General features: G+C 45.1%; 1 protein-coding gene across 1 annotated transcript; it reads right to left on the bottom strand.

Annotated features, from left to right (window-relative positions):
- Window positions 1-11132: 11132 nt before the first annotated feature.
- CCDC182 (coiled-coil domain containing 182) lies at window positions 11133-11603 on the bottom strand. The gene has a single exon (XM_053570752.1). It carries the CDS (start codon window positions 11601-11603, stop codon window positions 11133-11135), a length of 471 nt encoding a protein of 156 aa, XP_053426727.1.
- Between the last annotated feature and the right edge of the window lie 5844 nt (window positions 11604-17447).

Genomic DNA, 17447 nt, shown 5'->3' with positions numbered 1-17447 from the left:
TCACAATAACTTTTTCTGCTGTCCCATTAGCAAATGAGTCATTTGAACAACTGAGCATCAGAATAGAAGAGACCTGTAAAGTTCCATGGCAAATGGCCAGAGCACAGGGAGGCCAGTAATTAGGGCTTGTCAATGTAATCGGTCTACCGCAACCTCGAAGCTCCTTTTTGTCCTTTGACATGAAATTCACACAACATACAATTGATCATTTCAAAATGAACAATTCAGCAACATTTTGTATGCTCACAAAGTTATGAATTCACTACCTTTATCCAGTTCCAAAACATCTTAGTCACCGAAAAACAAAGCCTGGTGCCTTAATCAGTTACCGCCTATCTCCCCACCTTCCCCTGCACTCCCTGGCAACCACTGATCTACCTTCTGTCTCGATGGATTTACCTATTCCGGCTCCTTCAAATAAATGAAATATGTCATTTATGTCTGGCTACTTTGACTTAACGTCACAGTTTTGAAGTTCATCGAAGTTGTAACATGTATCAGCACATCGCTGCATTTTGTGGCTAAATGATATTCCATTGCATGAATATGGCACAATTTGTTTATCTCTTCATCCACTGATGGGCTCTTGGGATGCTCCTGCTTTTTGATTACTGTTGCATCGTGCTGTGATAACATTCATGGACAAGTATTTGAGTACCTGTCTTCAATTCTTTCAGGTCTATAACCAAAATTGGAGTAGAATTGCTGGGTCATGTGACAATTCTATGTTTTGCTTTTTCACAACCCAGTTTAATTTATTTTCAAAATGGATATGGTGAAATTACTTGGCGGAGATGCTGAGAGGCTTAGAGAGTGTGTGTGAAGTGTCGTGCACGGAGTACAACCTCAAGAAATGGTTTCTATAACTATCTTTTTGTTCCTTCATTCAGTAACCATTTATTGAGCCCGGGATCAGGAATTATGTGAGATGTTAGATAGATATATGGATATATAAGATACAAAATATCTATAAAACGTATTTGTGTTTTTATAGATATATAAAGACATCCCCAGGGTCCCTCCCAGCTCAGACTTACAATGGTTCCCTCCTTGGCTCTTGCCTGGTGTGTCCTTCACAAACAGAAGACAAAGGCTCTCCCCCACTCCCTCCCTTAACCAATTCCCCAGGAGCCTGCTGGCTTCATCGCTCCCCACCTGAATCTGTTCAGACCACCTATTTCAGATCTGTCGGCTCTTATAAATGTAGCCACACACCCGCAAAGTGAGATAAAATGGCAATGTGATTAGTGTGTGTGTGTGAGTGTGAATGCTTATGTGTTCCTGTCTCATTCCTTTTGTAAAGATTAATACATCAGAGCAAGCAGTTACGAAAGGAAGAATAAAAAAACAACAGCCCGGTCCAGTTCTCCAGACATTCAATAACCAAATGTCATCCACATGGTAAGCAATAAAATAAAAATATATGCTTAGCAGAGGCAATATAAATATGATGTATATTTTGAAGTTGGATTACAGAACAGGGGCACAAAAATAACACCCAGTGGCAAATTCAGGAAAGAGACCTTTGAAAACATGGCATCTCTTTGGGCTGCCATTCCTAAAATATCTCAGCATCTCCAGCCGTAAAGCAGGGGTTGGTCTAAATCTGACAGGAGCACCTTGTGTAATGAGGGCATGGAAATTCTCGCCAGCATCCCAGAGCCAAGGTGGCATCTATTTCCCCTCCACCGTCCCTGCTACCCCACTCCTGAGAGGCACCCCACCCCCTAGTCTGCCGGCTCCATCTCCTCCGCCTGTCCCAGTAATCCCTTACTTTTCAAAACTCCTCTGCAGACATTATTCCATTTGACCTTTACAACCTGCCTCTGAAGTTGGGAGGACAAATATCATTACTGCCATTTTATAGTTGAGAAGATAGAGACCATGAAAGTGGTCTTGAACCTGGGACTGGAAAGCTACCTACCTGCCCCTCCACCCCACAGCAAAGAAAATGTCTTCCCTGTCTCAGAAACTGTCATTTTTGGCTCACACGTGCACACCCCAAAAAATCATTAAAAAGACTTCCACACAACACTGACACCCCTCTGTGGCCCAGCATATATCTAGGTTTCTAACTACTACTCATTTAGAAAATGCAAACTATTATTTTTTTGCATCAACCAAATAAAATATAATTAGAAAGGTAAATCCAGGGTATATTATAAACATCAAAATAGATACTGTATGTTTCTTAAAACACACACCTTTTGCAAGTTGCTGAGTTGTTATCAGGAAATGGAGTATGAAAATGGGAGTGATTTGTCTAAGGCCTTGGAATGGGAACACCAGGACTGGAACGCATGTTGTTGATGCAGAGGGAAGAGCGATCAAGTCCATGTGCCTGAGCAAGTCACTTAACCTCTCTGAGTTTTAATCTCCCCATGACGAAGGGAGTATGACCGGGTGATTCCTACTCTGCTTTCTAGCTCTAAAATGCTATAATTTTATCTCTAGCACAAAATACGCCATGTCACTCAGAGAAATCCCTATGTTTCACACAAGTTGGTCAGTAAGATATCTCTGATGGAACCCCAGCCTAGAATGCATTCCTGTGAGAAAAAGGATCTTAGCACATTCTTCTTAGTAAAGTATCGCAAGAATGGAAAAGCAAGTATCCAATGTGCTCAATACTAAGATGAAGCCAGTAGATGAACTAATACATGTTTACAGAAGACAAAAAGTCAATTCAATTCAAGTTGGGGGATGGGGGCGGGGATAAAGGGGAAGAGAGAGAGGGGCCAGTGTGTTCCCACCTAATGGACATAATGTAAGGGTACGTGGCACACCTCCTGGGTGCGGGACACAGCTACAACAAAGACGTCACCTAATAAATGCAAACATTGTAACCCAATCGATTATAACCTCCTATTAATCTGAAATTTTAAAAAATAAGAAAATAAAATAAAAATAGAAAATAAAAAAAAAAAAAGAAAGGTTTAGGATTAAGAAGAATAGGTGAATAAGCACTGGTCCTGTATCAGCCGCTAGCTTGCTTTGTGACCTGGAGCTTCTCCTCCACTAAGTGAGAAATTTAGACTCAACAGGGATGAGAAAATACATGTCACATCAAGTGCCACCTAACCAGCAACACAGGGTGGCTACCTGAGGGTACACTGTTGAGAAAAAAAATACGATTCTGCCTTCGACTCAAGAGGAAAGAGTGCTGAGGTTGATTAGAAATGTCTGCCACTGGTAAGAGCTAAAGGCAACAGATGTGTGTTTGCCATCCCTGGGGTAGATGCTCTCTAAAGGCTCTTCTAACTTGACTCAAATCATCGTGAGCAGCACCCCGAAAACTGAGGGATTCAGAGTCACTGTTGCACCGGAAGCAAAACTTGGCTTGTTCAACAGTTTTTATATTACCCATGGCTTGAGTTTGAATAATCTGTCCCCCGATACCACTGTATTTCAGAAATTGCTACCTAAGGCAAATTCTCCACTTTTAAACTCATTTCCTGAGTCGGTCTTTTTAAGCCCCACATTAAATATTGATCTGCCCTGGAGAGATCTAATTTATTTAGTAGAGACATGTTTGACTCCACCATAACTGTCAAACCCTGAAATGGGGCCATACCCCTCCTGAAGCAATAACCATCCTGGATAGTGACAGACACGCCAAGGACACCAGAACCAGTGGTTTTCTGCTGTCTGAGTCTCAGCAACAGCGCCTGCCTTCCTGTTTTCAGAGAGGTAGCCCTCTCACCCCAGCTCATCAGATTTCCTCTGAGAACCTTTCCTATGAGGATGGAGGTCTGAAGGCCAAGAGGTCCCCTCTGTGCTGACCAACCTCTCAGTCCTGCTCGACCACAGAGGTACCACAGAGACCTCTTCTGCTTCCTCCCAGCATGCTCTGTTTCAAGGGCTATGGCGACCAAGCTCTGACCTTCAGACTCCATAACCCTTCCCTGGAATCCTATTTCTGGCCCAGGAACATGGACTCTGGTTTTAAACCTCAGCCCCAATGTGCTTTGACTTGATTGATGACACTTTGGCTATCTTTAAAGGAATCCCCCCGTCTGCTCTTATTAGACTCCTCTTATTAAAGGAGAGAGAGAGAAGAGAGAATCCACCTGCCAGAGCCTGGATAAGGAGCACCATCCCCCTCCTTGCAGCTAGCACACCACACAGAGTGGATTGGAAAATTCGAGGTCCTGGTCTGGCTTTGCCCTTGGATCTGACTCCTTCCACCTCTCCGCACACAGAACCACTTGCTTCCATCCCCTTACACTCCGAGTTGATTCAGCATTTCTCTATGATCAAGGCTTCTGAGCACAAATGCCAGTGTTCCCTTCTGGGTTTCTGGTGACATCTGTTTGGGGCCTAGCAAACAAGAGTCCCTGAGGCAGGGAACACAACCTGTTTTCTTGGGTTATTTTGTATTTCAAAGTTGTAATTATAAATCTCATTTACTTATCTTCCTATACCTGTGTTTTCTCTGTTAATTCACCCAATGATCCTACAAGGTTGGTAGTATCCTTATCCTCATGAGGGATATGGGGAAATTGAGGCTCCAAGGTTGTGGCTATGGCAAATTAAAATTAAATAAAATTTAAAATTCAGTTCCTAAATCTTACTAGTCACATTTCCAATGCCCATTAGCCACAGACACTTACTGGCAATCGCAGAATTATAGACCATTTCTATCATTGCAAAAAGTCCTAAAGGACAATGCTCCAAGGTGTGAAGTAACATCCCTGTGCCGGGTAGAAACTAAGTGGCAAAGTTGGATTTTAAAGTAGGCAAATTTCTATGTGCACTACCCTCTTCTGTTGTTGAAAGGAATTCAAAGGGATAGGGTTGAGGTGGGCAAGAGGCCAACAAAGAGATCTCCCTCTTAGAGGGAGGGCACACCAGAGAAAACACACCTGACCTTTTGACCGCCTCCTGTCCTTGTGCTATCACCAGCACTGTGGGCCACCTGGTCATCATGTTGCCATTCACCCAGTCTGAGATCTCCTCCAGACAAGGAGAGAGGCTGGGGCTTGAGTTCCCTCTGGCAGTTATAACTCCTATGTTCCCAGAGAAGGGGAGTCAAGAACACAGCTGGATGGAAAAGAATATCTTTACACACACACACACACACACACACACACACACAGTCAATTTCCCGAGACCTGTTGGAGATGGTAGAGGTCAACTGAAGTCATTGATCTGCAGGTTTGATCCAATTATCATTTATGGCACACCTGTCATAGGCCAGTCTCTGAATCTAGCACTTTTTACAAGTATAACCTAAGTAATTTCTGGGGCCCATTTTACTCCAAAATGTTCATAAACTAAAACAATTTGAAATAATATCAGTCTTTATTTGTTATCTCTCAATGGTAAACAGGATTTGAATTATAATTCATGGTGTCATTTCTCTTTTTTACTGTGTATTTAAACTTAAACTCTATTTTATAAATAGTTTCATTGAAATATAATTTTCATACTGTATGATTCACCTATTTAAAGAGCACAATACACATTGTGAGGGTGTATAACATGCCCCCTGGGTGAGGGGCTCTTCTACAAATGGAACTTTACCCTAGAAGTGAGAACAATGTAACCTAAATATTGTATCCTCATATTAATTTGAATAAAATTAATAAATAAAAGACTTGAAAAGATTAAAAAAAATAGTTCAATAAAAATAAAGTGCACAGTAATTTTAGTACCTTTTTGTCACTCCAAAAAAAACCTCAACCCCATTATCAGTCACTCCCCATCTCCTCTGACTTCACAGCCCTAAGTAACCACTACTCCACTTTATGTCTATAAATTGCCTTTTCAGGACATTTCACAGACTTGGGTTCATACAATACAATTGCTTCTTTCACTTAGCATAATGTGCTCAAGGTTCATCTATGTTATAGCATGTATAACTTAATTCCTTTTATCGTTAAATAATATTCTATTGTATGGATATACCACATTTTATGTATCTAGTTGTCAATTGATAGATATTTGAATTGCTTTAACTTTTAGATGATTACAATGCTGCCATGAATACTCATGGATGAGTTCTTATGTGAACTTACTTTTTCATGTCTCTTGGGTATATAATTAAAGTGGAATTGCTGGGTCATGTGACAACTCTATGTTTAACATGTTGAGAAACGGCCAACTGTTTTCCAAGGTACCTACATCTCCACATCTTTGCCAACACTTGTTATTATCTATCTTTTTGCTTTAGCCAGATAAATAGGGATAAGATGATATCACATTGTGGTTTTGACATGTATCTCCCTAATGACTAAGGAGATTCAGCACCTTTTCATGTGCTTTTTGATCATTCATTTATTTTCCCAGGAGAAATGTCTATTAGACCCTTTACTTGCTTTTTAATTGAGCTATTTATTTTTATTTTTATTTATTTATTTATTTTATTAAATCATAGCTGTGTACATTAATGTGATCATGGGTTATCATACACTAGTTTCATAGACCGTTTGACACATTTTCATCACTCTGGTTAACATAGCCTACCTGGCATTTTCTTAGTTATTGTGCTAAGACATTTACATTCCACATTTACTAAGTTTCACATATACCCTTGAGCTATTTATTTTTATTAAGTTGTAAAACATTCTTTATATTTTTAGGATACAAGTCCCTCATCAGACAAGATTTGTAAATAGCTTCTTCCACTCTTTAGGCTATCTTTTCGCTTTCACGATGGTATCATTCCCAGAACGAAAGTTTTTAATCTTGATGAAGTCCAATTTATTTTTTCTTTCATTGTTTCTTCCTTTAGCTTCATCTCTCAGATTTACTCCTATGTTTTCTTCTAAGTTTGTATGATTTTAGCTCTAAAACACATCACTTCCCAGCACCTTCTTTCCCCTCATTCCCTGGCCTCCCTTGTCTCTCCCACACCTCAGCCATGCAATCTTGTTCTCGTGACTCATCCTCAGCTCCACTGAAAAGACTTCTGACCACCTGAGCCTGCTAGGTTTTTCTTTCTTATTATTCACCTTCTCTGTTTCCTTCCAGTTTTGTCTATTTTTGTTTTCCCATGAATAAATCTCAGCCCTTTCTGGGCAAGACCTTTAGTTTCCCTTCTTTAGTTTTGCATCAAAAAAGTCCAGAAATTGGGCTGGCCCTCTAAGATGATTGGGAGTAGATCTCGATGCCTTATAACTTAGTGGCTTTTATCACCATTGTACCTGGATCATCTCCTTTAACTCTCAAACAAACCTGGGAAATTCACCCCCACTAATCCCAATTGGGAAATGGGGAAACAGAAATCTTGGGGTGACAGAGATGATTGTTAGATAAAGGTCCACATCTTAGGTGGAAACCTAAAAAGCTGCAGAGTTAGAGGGCGGCACCTGTGGCTCAAAGGAAGAGGGTGCCAGCCCCATATGCCAGAGGTGGTGGGTTCAAACCCAGCCCCAGCAAAAACTGCAAAAAAAAAAAAAAAAAAGCTGCAGAGTAGAATTTGAACTCATGACTTCTGACTGCTGGCTCAGGGCTCTGCAACAAAATGCTGCCATAGAGATTTCCACTCTTATTTAATGACCCTAAGTCACTCTCAGAGGTTGTATTTACAAACACCATGCATGAGAACAGGCAGGGGTGATGCCATCACTTTCTGTTCCATTCAGCAAAAATGTCCCTTGCGTACCTGCTCCTTGCTGGGCGCTAAATGTGATCCACGTTCACCTCTGCAGCAGCCAAGAGGAAAAGAAGAAGGCGGAAATGGCCAGACCCTCTTGTGCCTCTTCCACCTTCACCATCTAACTCTGGAGGAGTCGCCAGTCTGTGGCATAAGCCACACTCCCATAAATTTGGACCCAGGGAAAGTCGCTCTAGACTGACACCTGCTGAGTGTCATGAAAGATGCCCAAGGCTCCCCGCTTTAGCTCTCTGAGGATTACTAAATGGATCAGATTGAATCAGACCAGAAGGCAGAGCTCTACATATGGAATGAAGCCAACTCTCAGACCCAAATCTTTCCTCCCACCCACATGCCAGGACTCTGCCCATCCATGCCCTCTTCTTCCTGGCCCTGAGTATCTTTTAGGTAGACAAGATAAGACTGAATTGTGACAGCTGGGTTATTTCCCTCCCCAAGCCACTGAGTTTGCTTTCCTGCATCTCAGCCACCTCCCTGAAAGGTGACACCCCAGTGTCCCAGCTGGCAGCAGACACAGGACTTGGGGTCCTGGGGAGGACCCTCAAGGCTGCCATGGGTTTTCTAAGACAGAGCCACATATCTAGAAGCTCGGCAGCCTCTAACTGCTGGAGAGCTCAAGAGGAGTGAACAGCCTTGCAGCTTGTAGATAACCTTTGAGAACTATGGCTGTCGGCAGGGAGAAAACCATCTGTTAATTTGTCTTCCATTTGTCTTAGAATTTCCGAGAAAGTGAGCAGTTGGGCTGCTCAGCTTTATTGTTCACAGTTGGGAGGAGAAGAGTTGGAGTGAGGAGCTTCATCTTCCAAACTGCAAAAAGCTGTCTCTTCTTGACTCTTTCATGAATTTCCTCTGTCCTCCAGGACTAGAGTTTTATCGGTCCCCAGAAGGATTTCACAAATTGCTTGGAATAAGCCTTGCTGTCAAACCTGCTTGTGAACTTGAGGTGGCAGGCAAGGACCTGAGAGTGGAGAGGAGAATCGAACACAGCCATCCCTACCAGCTGCAGATTAGGCAGGCCAGCCTCCTCTGGTTAAAAATGACAGCAAAGATGCACCAACCTGGCTGAGATGGCTACCGCCATCCTTGTTTCCTGCCTTTGCTTTCTGTGACTTGCCCCTCCCACAGCCTCCTGGATCATCCCAAGATGTTTATGTCTAGTGTAAGGTATCAACTGTCCCATTGTGCCCAGAGCTGAGAGCGTTCCTGGCACGCAAGCCTTCCAGTTTTAAAACTAGGACAGTTCTGTTAAAACAGCACTAGTTGTTCACCCTCGACGGTGATGAGTGACACATGTGGATTGCATCTCTAAGGGTGGCTGCCTATTTTAAGGACAAAGGAGATGCAAAGTCTTCCTGGCACCCTTTGGGTCCTCTCAAGCCTCTGACTTAAAGGGCGAAGACTGAGCACCAGGCCGCTGAGAGTGGAGCAATGGAAGGATATGGCTCTGTACTCACAGCACTGAGGTGTCCCTCTGCACCTACGTCCAGCCCATCTCCCCATTCCCAGACCTAAAATCATGCTTCCTGCAGCCACATGCAGCTGCCCAGGCTGCCCAACTCTGCCAACCAGTGCTGTCTCCCAGGCCCCTGATATCAATGACCTAGCAAAGGTAAGACTGAGGTTGTTCCAGCAGGGGCTGGATACCACCCAGCCACCAACTTCACTAACAGAACCTTGATTTTCTTCAGGTATTGGGTAACTGAAGTGTGTATCCAGGCCCAGGATCTGAGTTATGGTAGTTGCTTTCCTCTTTGCTCTGAATTGGTTTAGGGCAAATGACCCAGGTCTGGCCTAAGAAATGTTGATGTCAACGGAAGTCTGTTGGGGCCAAAGGACTCATCCTATTTTCAGGATCTGACTCCCACGGTAACGAACCCACTCCCCCACCCCCACACACACACAGCATTAATTCTTCACCTCTTAAAGGCCCCAGCTCCTAATACGTTTACATTTGAAATGAAATTTTAACATGGATCTTGGAGGGGACATTCAAACCATAGCAGTAACTTCCTACAAAGGGTCACGCATCGTGCCCAGAATATATCATATTCTCGATAATGCTAAGCTATTATATTAGTAGTAATACTAACATTGCTAGTATTACCATTATGATTACTTCAGCTAAACCTTCTAAAAAAGAAACTTCCTAAAGTTAGAGTAGAAATGCAGCCCTTTGGGGTAGATGGCTGATGGATGGATGTTGTGATTAATCATGGGCCACAGAGTCCTTTTGTGAAGTTCAACCTAAGGGTTCCAGATGTTCAGATTTTATTTGGAGAGATTCTATGAAAGAAAGGGAAGGAGAAGTGAGGATGGGGCTTTAATAGAAGAGCAGAGGGTGTGGTGTAGGCTAGAAGTCCTGAGCTGGGAAGACAGAGTCCTGTCCAGGTACCAGCTCTGGTCCCCAGGAACCTCACTTTCGCTGTTCAGAGGAGAATCCCTGCTGCATGGCTGCTCTTGGCAGCACCAGAGACAGGATGTATGAATTGATGAAACAGAAGACTAATTGCAAATCAATGGTACAATGACAGCTAATGAATCCTCAACTCACCTATGGGACTATCTCAAACTTCCAGAAGACCAGGTCCATGAACAGACTGATATGTTCCAAAATCAGGAAGAGGAGAGGGACACAGTAGGACGGTAGAGGAGGACAGGTGACCTGGACTTGGACCTGTCAATAACTAGCCTGAAGACTTTGGGTATAGGACTCAACCTTCCTATACCCAGGGTCAGTTTCCCTGTGTCCCATGGGAAAACACCACTCACCTCTATGGTGTCTGTGCAAGCAAGTGTGTCATGTGACAAATGGCCACCCACTGTAACAACAATTCCTGCCCTAGGGATCAAACCTAGACTTCAGTTTATAGTCCCATCTTAGGGGTGTCACATCATCAGTGCACTAAAGCTCAGTGAACTCCACCCATCAGCGTCCTAATTAGATCCGTGGTTCTGATTGGCCCCCAAGGAGGGTAAAGGCAGCAAAGAAAAGTGAGTTGTGACAGTGTAGGAGTGAAAGCGGACAGGAAGACCAAGTGGGCAAGAGTAAGAACTACAAAAGTAGAGTGATCTTGGGGATGTTTTGGTGCATGGATGGACAAGTGACCTGAGTGACAGACCCCTCTCAGTAGACCAGGCATTCAGTGACACGGTATCAGTAGACCATGTGTGAACTAACAAATCATGGGAGCCTTGAGGCATTTTAAAAAAAAAATAGTAAATTGGTTCAACACAATCAGTTTAAGAATACACTGTACAAAAAAAAAAATGTATGCATTTGAGCAGTATTACCATTAAAGACAAGAAAACAGTTCAAGTGAATGTTACAGGTGATGGACTTAGCACTGGGGTGCTTCCTTTCTTGATGATAAATGCAAGAACACCCCAAAATACATATTGAGGTCTTTTTGCCTCTCAGCAAGGTGTTATTTAGGCAGAAGGAAAGCAATGGAAATGGGGGGAGGGAAGCAATTGGTGGAGACTTAGGGTCTGTCCTTCCATTAAAAAAAATCTACTCAGCACGTGGCCGGCACGGCTCAGGAAGCTTGGTGGTCCTGGTCCTGCCCCTGCGCAGCAGCAGGTCCTCCAGCCGCTTGCAGTGCTCCCGGAGCTGCTTCTCTCGAGGCAGCAGGAAGGTGAGAACCTTGTTGCGCACGATGCCACGGTCCTCCTCCTCCCTCAGCCGCTGCTTCACGCGCGCCGCCTGCTCTTCCTGCTGCGCCAGGACCCCGTTCATCTCGCAGAAGGCGTTTTCCAGGTAATGGATGGCCTTGAGGGCCTCCTCCTTGAAGTCCTCCAGCTCTCGCTGCACCCCGTCCACCTTCTGCTGCAGGGTCTCCAAGTCGTCCAGCGGTGGGACGCAGGAGGGCCATGACTGGGAGAGGGTAAAGTCTCCAGATTGGAGGCCACTCTCCACCATTTTCTTCCCTTGTAAGGTATTCACCTTCATGAGAATGGACCCAGCCTGAAAGAGGGGTTCCATGGGCTCTCTGCCACTCTGGACAAAAGGTGGGGGCCGAGAGACCAACCAAGTCAGTGAATATTTTTGGATAGAGACACATCTCCTAGAGAGACCCTACCCGTTGTGACATCAGGAGGCCCTTCAGCCAACCAGGAGGAAGGCCACAGCCCATTCATTTGCATATTATCGCCTTATTGGTTGGCTACCCGGAGTTTTGTCTGTTAGTCTAACTCAGGCTGCCCTCCAGAGGTACTCCCCTCAACTCATCACCCTTCCAGAACCAGAACTCAGACTCTTCTTTAACCTGAGGGACACACCAAGTCCCAGAGCAGCAAAGAAAACAGGACAGAGAGCAAGGCAGGCCGGGCCAGACTCACTGGTTGTCAGGACTCAGTGGTCTCCCACACTGGCAAGGGGCTTGCATAGTCTCAGAACTGTCTCAGTCTGGGCTTTAGTACCTTAACAGTAAAACAAGGACATTTGTAAGAGATAATGACTAATTCCACTTAAAGCTCCAAAATGCTAGAAGAATAATTTCTTTTTCCAAATCCATACTTCTATAATGATGCCAGAATTCTAGATAATCTTAGAAATTGCAAGAAGTGTACTTATGTTTTGATGTAAGGTCCACAACAGTGGCTGATTTGGTATATGCAGGATAAAAATGGGTTACTCATTTTTCTTAAATAAACACTTACCGAGAACTTACTACAAACAAATGTGAGCAAGAGCACATGGTCTTCCTGAATATTGAATGGGAAAAAATATATATAGAAGGGTGAATCTTAAACTTTGTACCTGATAATTATAACAAAGGAAAATGCTTCCAGCTAATCACATTTGGTTTAGTGGGGAACAAACCTTCATCCTGCAGGTCTCAATCTCTTGCCAAGACCTCTCTCCTGGGCCTCAAATCTAAATGTCTCCCCAAAAATGAGCCTCAAATTCAATCCATGCAAACCTGAATTGGGCATCTTTCCTCCCACACTAGTTTCTGTTCCAGCGTCGCTGTCATATTAATGGCATTAACCTGGGTAGCAGGCACACCATATCTCATATGAAAAACCTGGTGCTCATGTTCATGGTTTCTAGGAAACTATGGTGTTTCATAGTTTAAAAGTCTGTCCCCTTCCAAACTCATGTTGAATTGTGATTGCCCTTGTAACAGCACTAAGAGTGTGAGGGACCTGTAAGGGGTGATTAAGCCATGAGGGCTCTGCTTCGATAAATAGATGAATGCGCTATCTCAGGAGTGGGTTCCTTATGAATGGATGAGTTTGGCCCCTTTTTGTCTCTCTCTCACCTCTGCTTTGCCCTTCTACCATGTGATGCCTTCCACCACAGAAGGCTCCGCGTCCATATGTGTAAGGGTGCCAGCCACGTACACCAAAGCTGGCGGGTTTGAGCCCGGCCTGGGCCTGCTAAACAACAATGACAACTGCAGCCAAAAAATAGCCAGGCATTGTGGCGAGTGGCCTATAGTCCTAGCTATTTGGGAGGCCCAGGCAAGAGAATCACTTAAACCCAAGAGTTTGAGGTTGCTGTGAGCTGTGATGTCAAAGCACTCTACAGAGGGTGACATAGTAAGACTCTGTCTCAAAAAAATAAAATAAATAAAAATAAAAGGCCCTCTTCAGATGCCAACACCTCGATCTTGGCCTTACTAGCCTCCAGCATGGTAAAGAAATATATTCCTGTTCTTTGTAAATTACCCAGTCTCAGGTATTTTGTTATAGCAGCACAAAACAGACTAAGACACACTTCCACATCAAAATGATGCTAAGTTTTATAAAATCTACCATCTCTGAGCTCTCTAGTGTTGCTGGGTTGGAGCCCCAGCTCTACCACTTACAGGCTATATGTCTTTGGTGGATTACCTCATCTCCCTAAAGCCTCAATTTTCTTATCCATAAAGAAGAGATGCCTTAGTCAGTGGTGTGCAGCTCTCCAGGAGAAAAAAATATATATATAAGCTCTAATTTGTAGCTGTTACCAATTTCCATGGTTTAAATACTCCCACCATGGCCAATTTCAGGCTACCAACATAATGGTGCTGGGAAGAGATGCATAAAATCAGCTCTCATGAGCCTGTCTGAATGAACTAGCACCACAGGACTGGAGATGAGGGCTGCTGCCTTCCCTGAGATACAGATGAACCTATCTAGGGCACATTGCAGTTGGTGTCAAAGAGGGCATTTCTCAGGAAGGTTCATGGCTAAACTAAGTGGGGATTTTAAATGGAAAGATGAGGAAAATCAACACCCGTTACTGAGACAGAATATTTGGTGGAAAGAGCACTGTTCTAGGAGTCAGGAGAACAGTCTGGAAGGTCTGGAATGGCTGTGTGACTCCAGGTCGTTCAACCCTCTCCTCAGAACCTATTTCTTCCACTGTAATGTGAGAAGATGAGAGACTTTCTCTGAGGTCTCTGGTATTCAAAGATTCCACAAAGAATCCTTCAATTAAGCCTTTCCTGGTGACTTATTACCTTCTCCCTCTTTCTGTGACTTAGGAAGTCTTTCCAAGTCCCTGATGACAAAGTAAACTTCATGAGGAAAGGAACTGTGAGTTTCCCACCCTGTGTACCCTTAAGTGTCCTTCCTGGTGCCCTGCACACAATCGTACTCAGATAACTAGATGAAATAGAATTTATTTTCACAGATAGCTATCAAATCCTGGGCACCCCTGGCTTTCCCGCTGACATGATGACATCTACTGGTCTCAGCAGAAACAGCAACCTCTTGATAACCCACCTAAGAGCCAGATGGGAATTTGGGAGGTGACATAAACAGCATGTGGTCTTGTTGTGTATTTATAATACTTGGGGAGGGGGGTGTTGGGCACATAGTAGGTGCTCAATGGATCTTTTTTAAATCCGTGAATGGAAAAATGTTCCCCTGTTTTCTGGTCTCTATCATTCTCTGAGTATTTTTCTGTCTCTTTTCTCTCTCTCGTTCTCTGGCTATTTGTTTCTGTCTCCCACAGATAATAGTGGAAGTCACAATCAGAGCTGTGAAAAAGGGTAGCAAAAGTCAAAATGGAACAGCAATTTCTTTTTTTTTCTTTTTCTTTTTTTTTTTTTTTTTTTTTTTTTTTTTGAGACAGAGACTCAAGCTGTTGCCCTGTATAGAGTGTCACATCACAGCTCACAGCAACCTCAAACTCTTGGGATTAAGCGATTCTCTTGCCTGAGCCTCCCAAGTAGCTGGGACTACAGGCACCCGCTACAAAGCCCGGCTATTTTTTGGTTGTAGTTGTTATTGTTTGGCAGGCCCGGGCTGGATTCTAACCCGCCAGCTCCAGTGTATGTGGTCGGCATCTTAGCTGCTGAGCTACAAGCGCAGAGTTGGAATAGCAATTTCTTAATTTTCCAAGTGTTTTTGGTGAGGTTTCAGTTCACTTCTCAGAACCAGAGGGGAGGACGGTATTTCCACATGAGCACACTGAGGCTGAGAGTAAGCGAGTGCTGTGGCAGAAACCCCCGGGGCTTGATGGCCTCAGGAGCCCTCCAGACAATGCCCTCAGGAGGGCAACTCTGCACATTCTGAATGTTCCCCTAAACAGTTCATAGTGGAGGCTGTGCCTTCCTCAGAAAATTTCCTTCCGTATATCATAGGAAAGTAAGAAAGCCAATCTGTCCCCTTCAAGGTACCGAGAGAAAGGAGTCCTAACTTCTCCTAGCAAGGTATCTCTGGCTTTGAACCCCACTGCTAGATGGGTGTTGCTGCCCTTGGTCCATTTCAGTGAATCACAGACTCCTGTGTCTCAGGATGATGGGACGATGAGAGCAGCATGTCAATCCCACAGAGACCCAGGTCCCTCCCCATGAGAATCAGATTCAACCTAAATGGGGTGGGACTCAATAGCCCTCATATTTAATAGGTCCCCAGATGAGAAACCCATGGGTCTGAGCACCATTCCTGCTGCGCCCTGCCCATGACCCGCGAATGAAAGCCAGGTGGCTTCCCCAGCACCCCACCCTACCCCACCTCAACCCTTACTTGGACCAGGAAAAGGAACACAACACAGGTGCAGTCCTTTGTGTGCCTCCTTACAAGTGAGGGAAACCCTTGGAAGCTAGAAGCCCCTCACATCCCTTTTAAGCCATATTCCTGGGCCATTTCTAACCCATTGCTGGCTGGGGTAGAGCTCCCGCAATTGGCTCAGACCAGGCACAATTCCCTTCCTGGAACTGGGGCCAGGTGGGGATTTCCTGAGGCAGAAGCACAAGCCTCTGAATACCAAAACCAAAGTGAGGTTCTGTTCTCAAGGAAGAAAGGGGGGGAATCAGCAACCAGTTGTGTCCCTCACAAAGAACAATTATACTTAGAGAAAAGACTCAATGCAGGGGCCATGCAGAATCCCCCAAGCAATCCCCCTAGCCGTGTCAGCTCTCAAGTGGAAGTGGGGAAATAGACTCCTAGGAGTCTCTTAAAACTGGTGTCCCCATCCCCAAGAAACAATTTTAAAAACCCAGAATTCAGAGCAATCTGTCACAAACCCAAAAGAGTATGTGATGGGAGATTTCTGAAGGATGGAGGACAGCTGTCAGCCCTATTGAGCCACTGTTTCCTGAAAGGTTATGCGGCAGCACCCAGACTGGGAATGGAGAGGTTCAGGCCAGGTTTATTCAAAGCCAACAGGGACCCACCTGGGCAGGACAAAGATGAAGAGTGTTTGGAGGCCTCTTTTTATGTAGGGCCACGGGAGGTAGGTAGATTCCACTGCCTATTGGGAGGAGTCTGGTGGGTTCCTTCTGGCAGGAACCTATGGGGCAGGGCTAGTCAGGTCTTTTGTATTGGGGGGAGGAGAGAAAGGTTTGTGTGGGGCTGCACTAGGCCTCCAACATTTCAAGAATCCCCTGCTACACAACCGGCAGATGTGCTCATGAAAAGTCTTATCTCGCCTTCCACGCATCCATCCATCCACCAGTCCATCCATACATTCGCCCACTTATTCAATGACATTCCCTGGGACCTTCTCTGTGCACGCTGAGATAGGCAACTGGGACTCAGGAGGGTGACAAGACAGAGAAGACTCTTGCTCTCAAGCAGGTGGCGTTGCAGTGGAAGGAGACAGACAGTAAAGTGTGCAACCTGCAAATAAGATGGTTTGGGCTGGTGCCAGGTCTCAGAAGGAGATAAGCAGGGGAAGGTGAAAGCCTGGCAGGTGGGGGTGGGGCAGGGAGGGCCTTTGTGGGATGGGTGCAAGTTGGGGCAAGGCAGGAAGGATGAGGAAATCTGGGGATTATGTTCCGGAAGGACAGCAAATGGAGAGGATTTGGGCAGGAGTGGACTTGAGGGGCATAGAGGAGGCCCTTGTGGCTGGAGGTCCCTAGAAGCAGGAGGAAGGAGTGGTGTCCCCAGAGTTGTGAGGGCTGCCAGGGCCGCTCCAGCTGTGCACACTTCCCACCTCTGTAGCTGGCATTCCAGTCGGGGGAATGGGGACAAGGTTGGGATGGGGGGTGGGGCCCTGGGTCAAGAGCAAACTTCAGTGTTGCTCACCATGATTAATTAACTGGCCCCAGAGCCCCAAGGCACAATGCTAAAAATACCTGCTTCCCTCTGAGCTGCGGCAGCTGCCACCCTGCAAATTTTACCCACGCCATTTGTCATAATTTGACACTGCTAAGGAGTGTCCACAGGGCTGCGTGGTTGCTGGAATGGGACTCACCCACAGCCCACCCACCAGCTGGACCTCGGAAACTGCCCCTGATGCTTTCCCACCTTAAGCCACCTCCCATCCCTGACCCACCTGCTCCCCTGGCCCTGCCACAGGCTCAGGGCTCCTCCTGGAACTGAGCAGATGCCTCCAGAGGTGTGAGCCAAGGCACTCTGGAGAGCAGGAGGGCATCACTGGGTGCCA

The sequence above is a fragment of the Nycticebus coucang genome, chromosome 18, assembly GCF_027406575.1.
Source record: "Nycticebus coucang isolate mNycCou1 chromosome 18, mNycCou1.pri, whole genome shotgun sequence".
Taxonomy (NCBI): Eukaryota; Metazoa; Chordata; class Mammalia; order Primates; family Lorisidae; genus Nycticebus; species Nycticebus coucang.
The sequence above is the reverse complement of the archived record's forward strand: the minus strand, read 5'-3'. Positions and strand labels throughout refer to the sequence as shown.

Bases quoted from the DNA above. Each gene is read 5' to 3' on its own strand.
- CCDC182 (XM_053570752.1), bottom strand. From the start codon at position 11,603: ATGGAACCCCTCTTTCAGGCTGGGTCCATTCTCATGAAGGTGAATACC.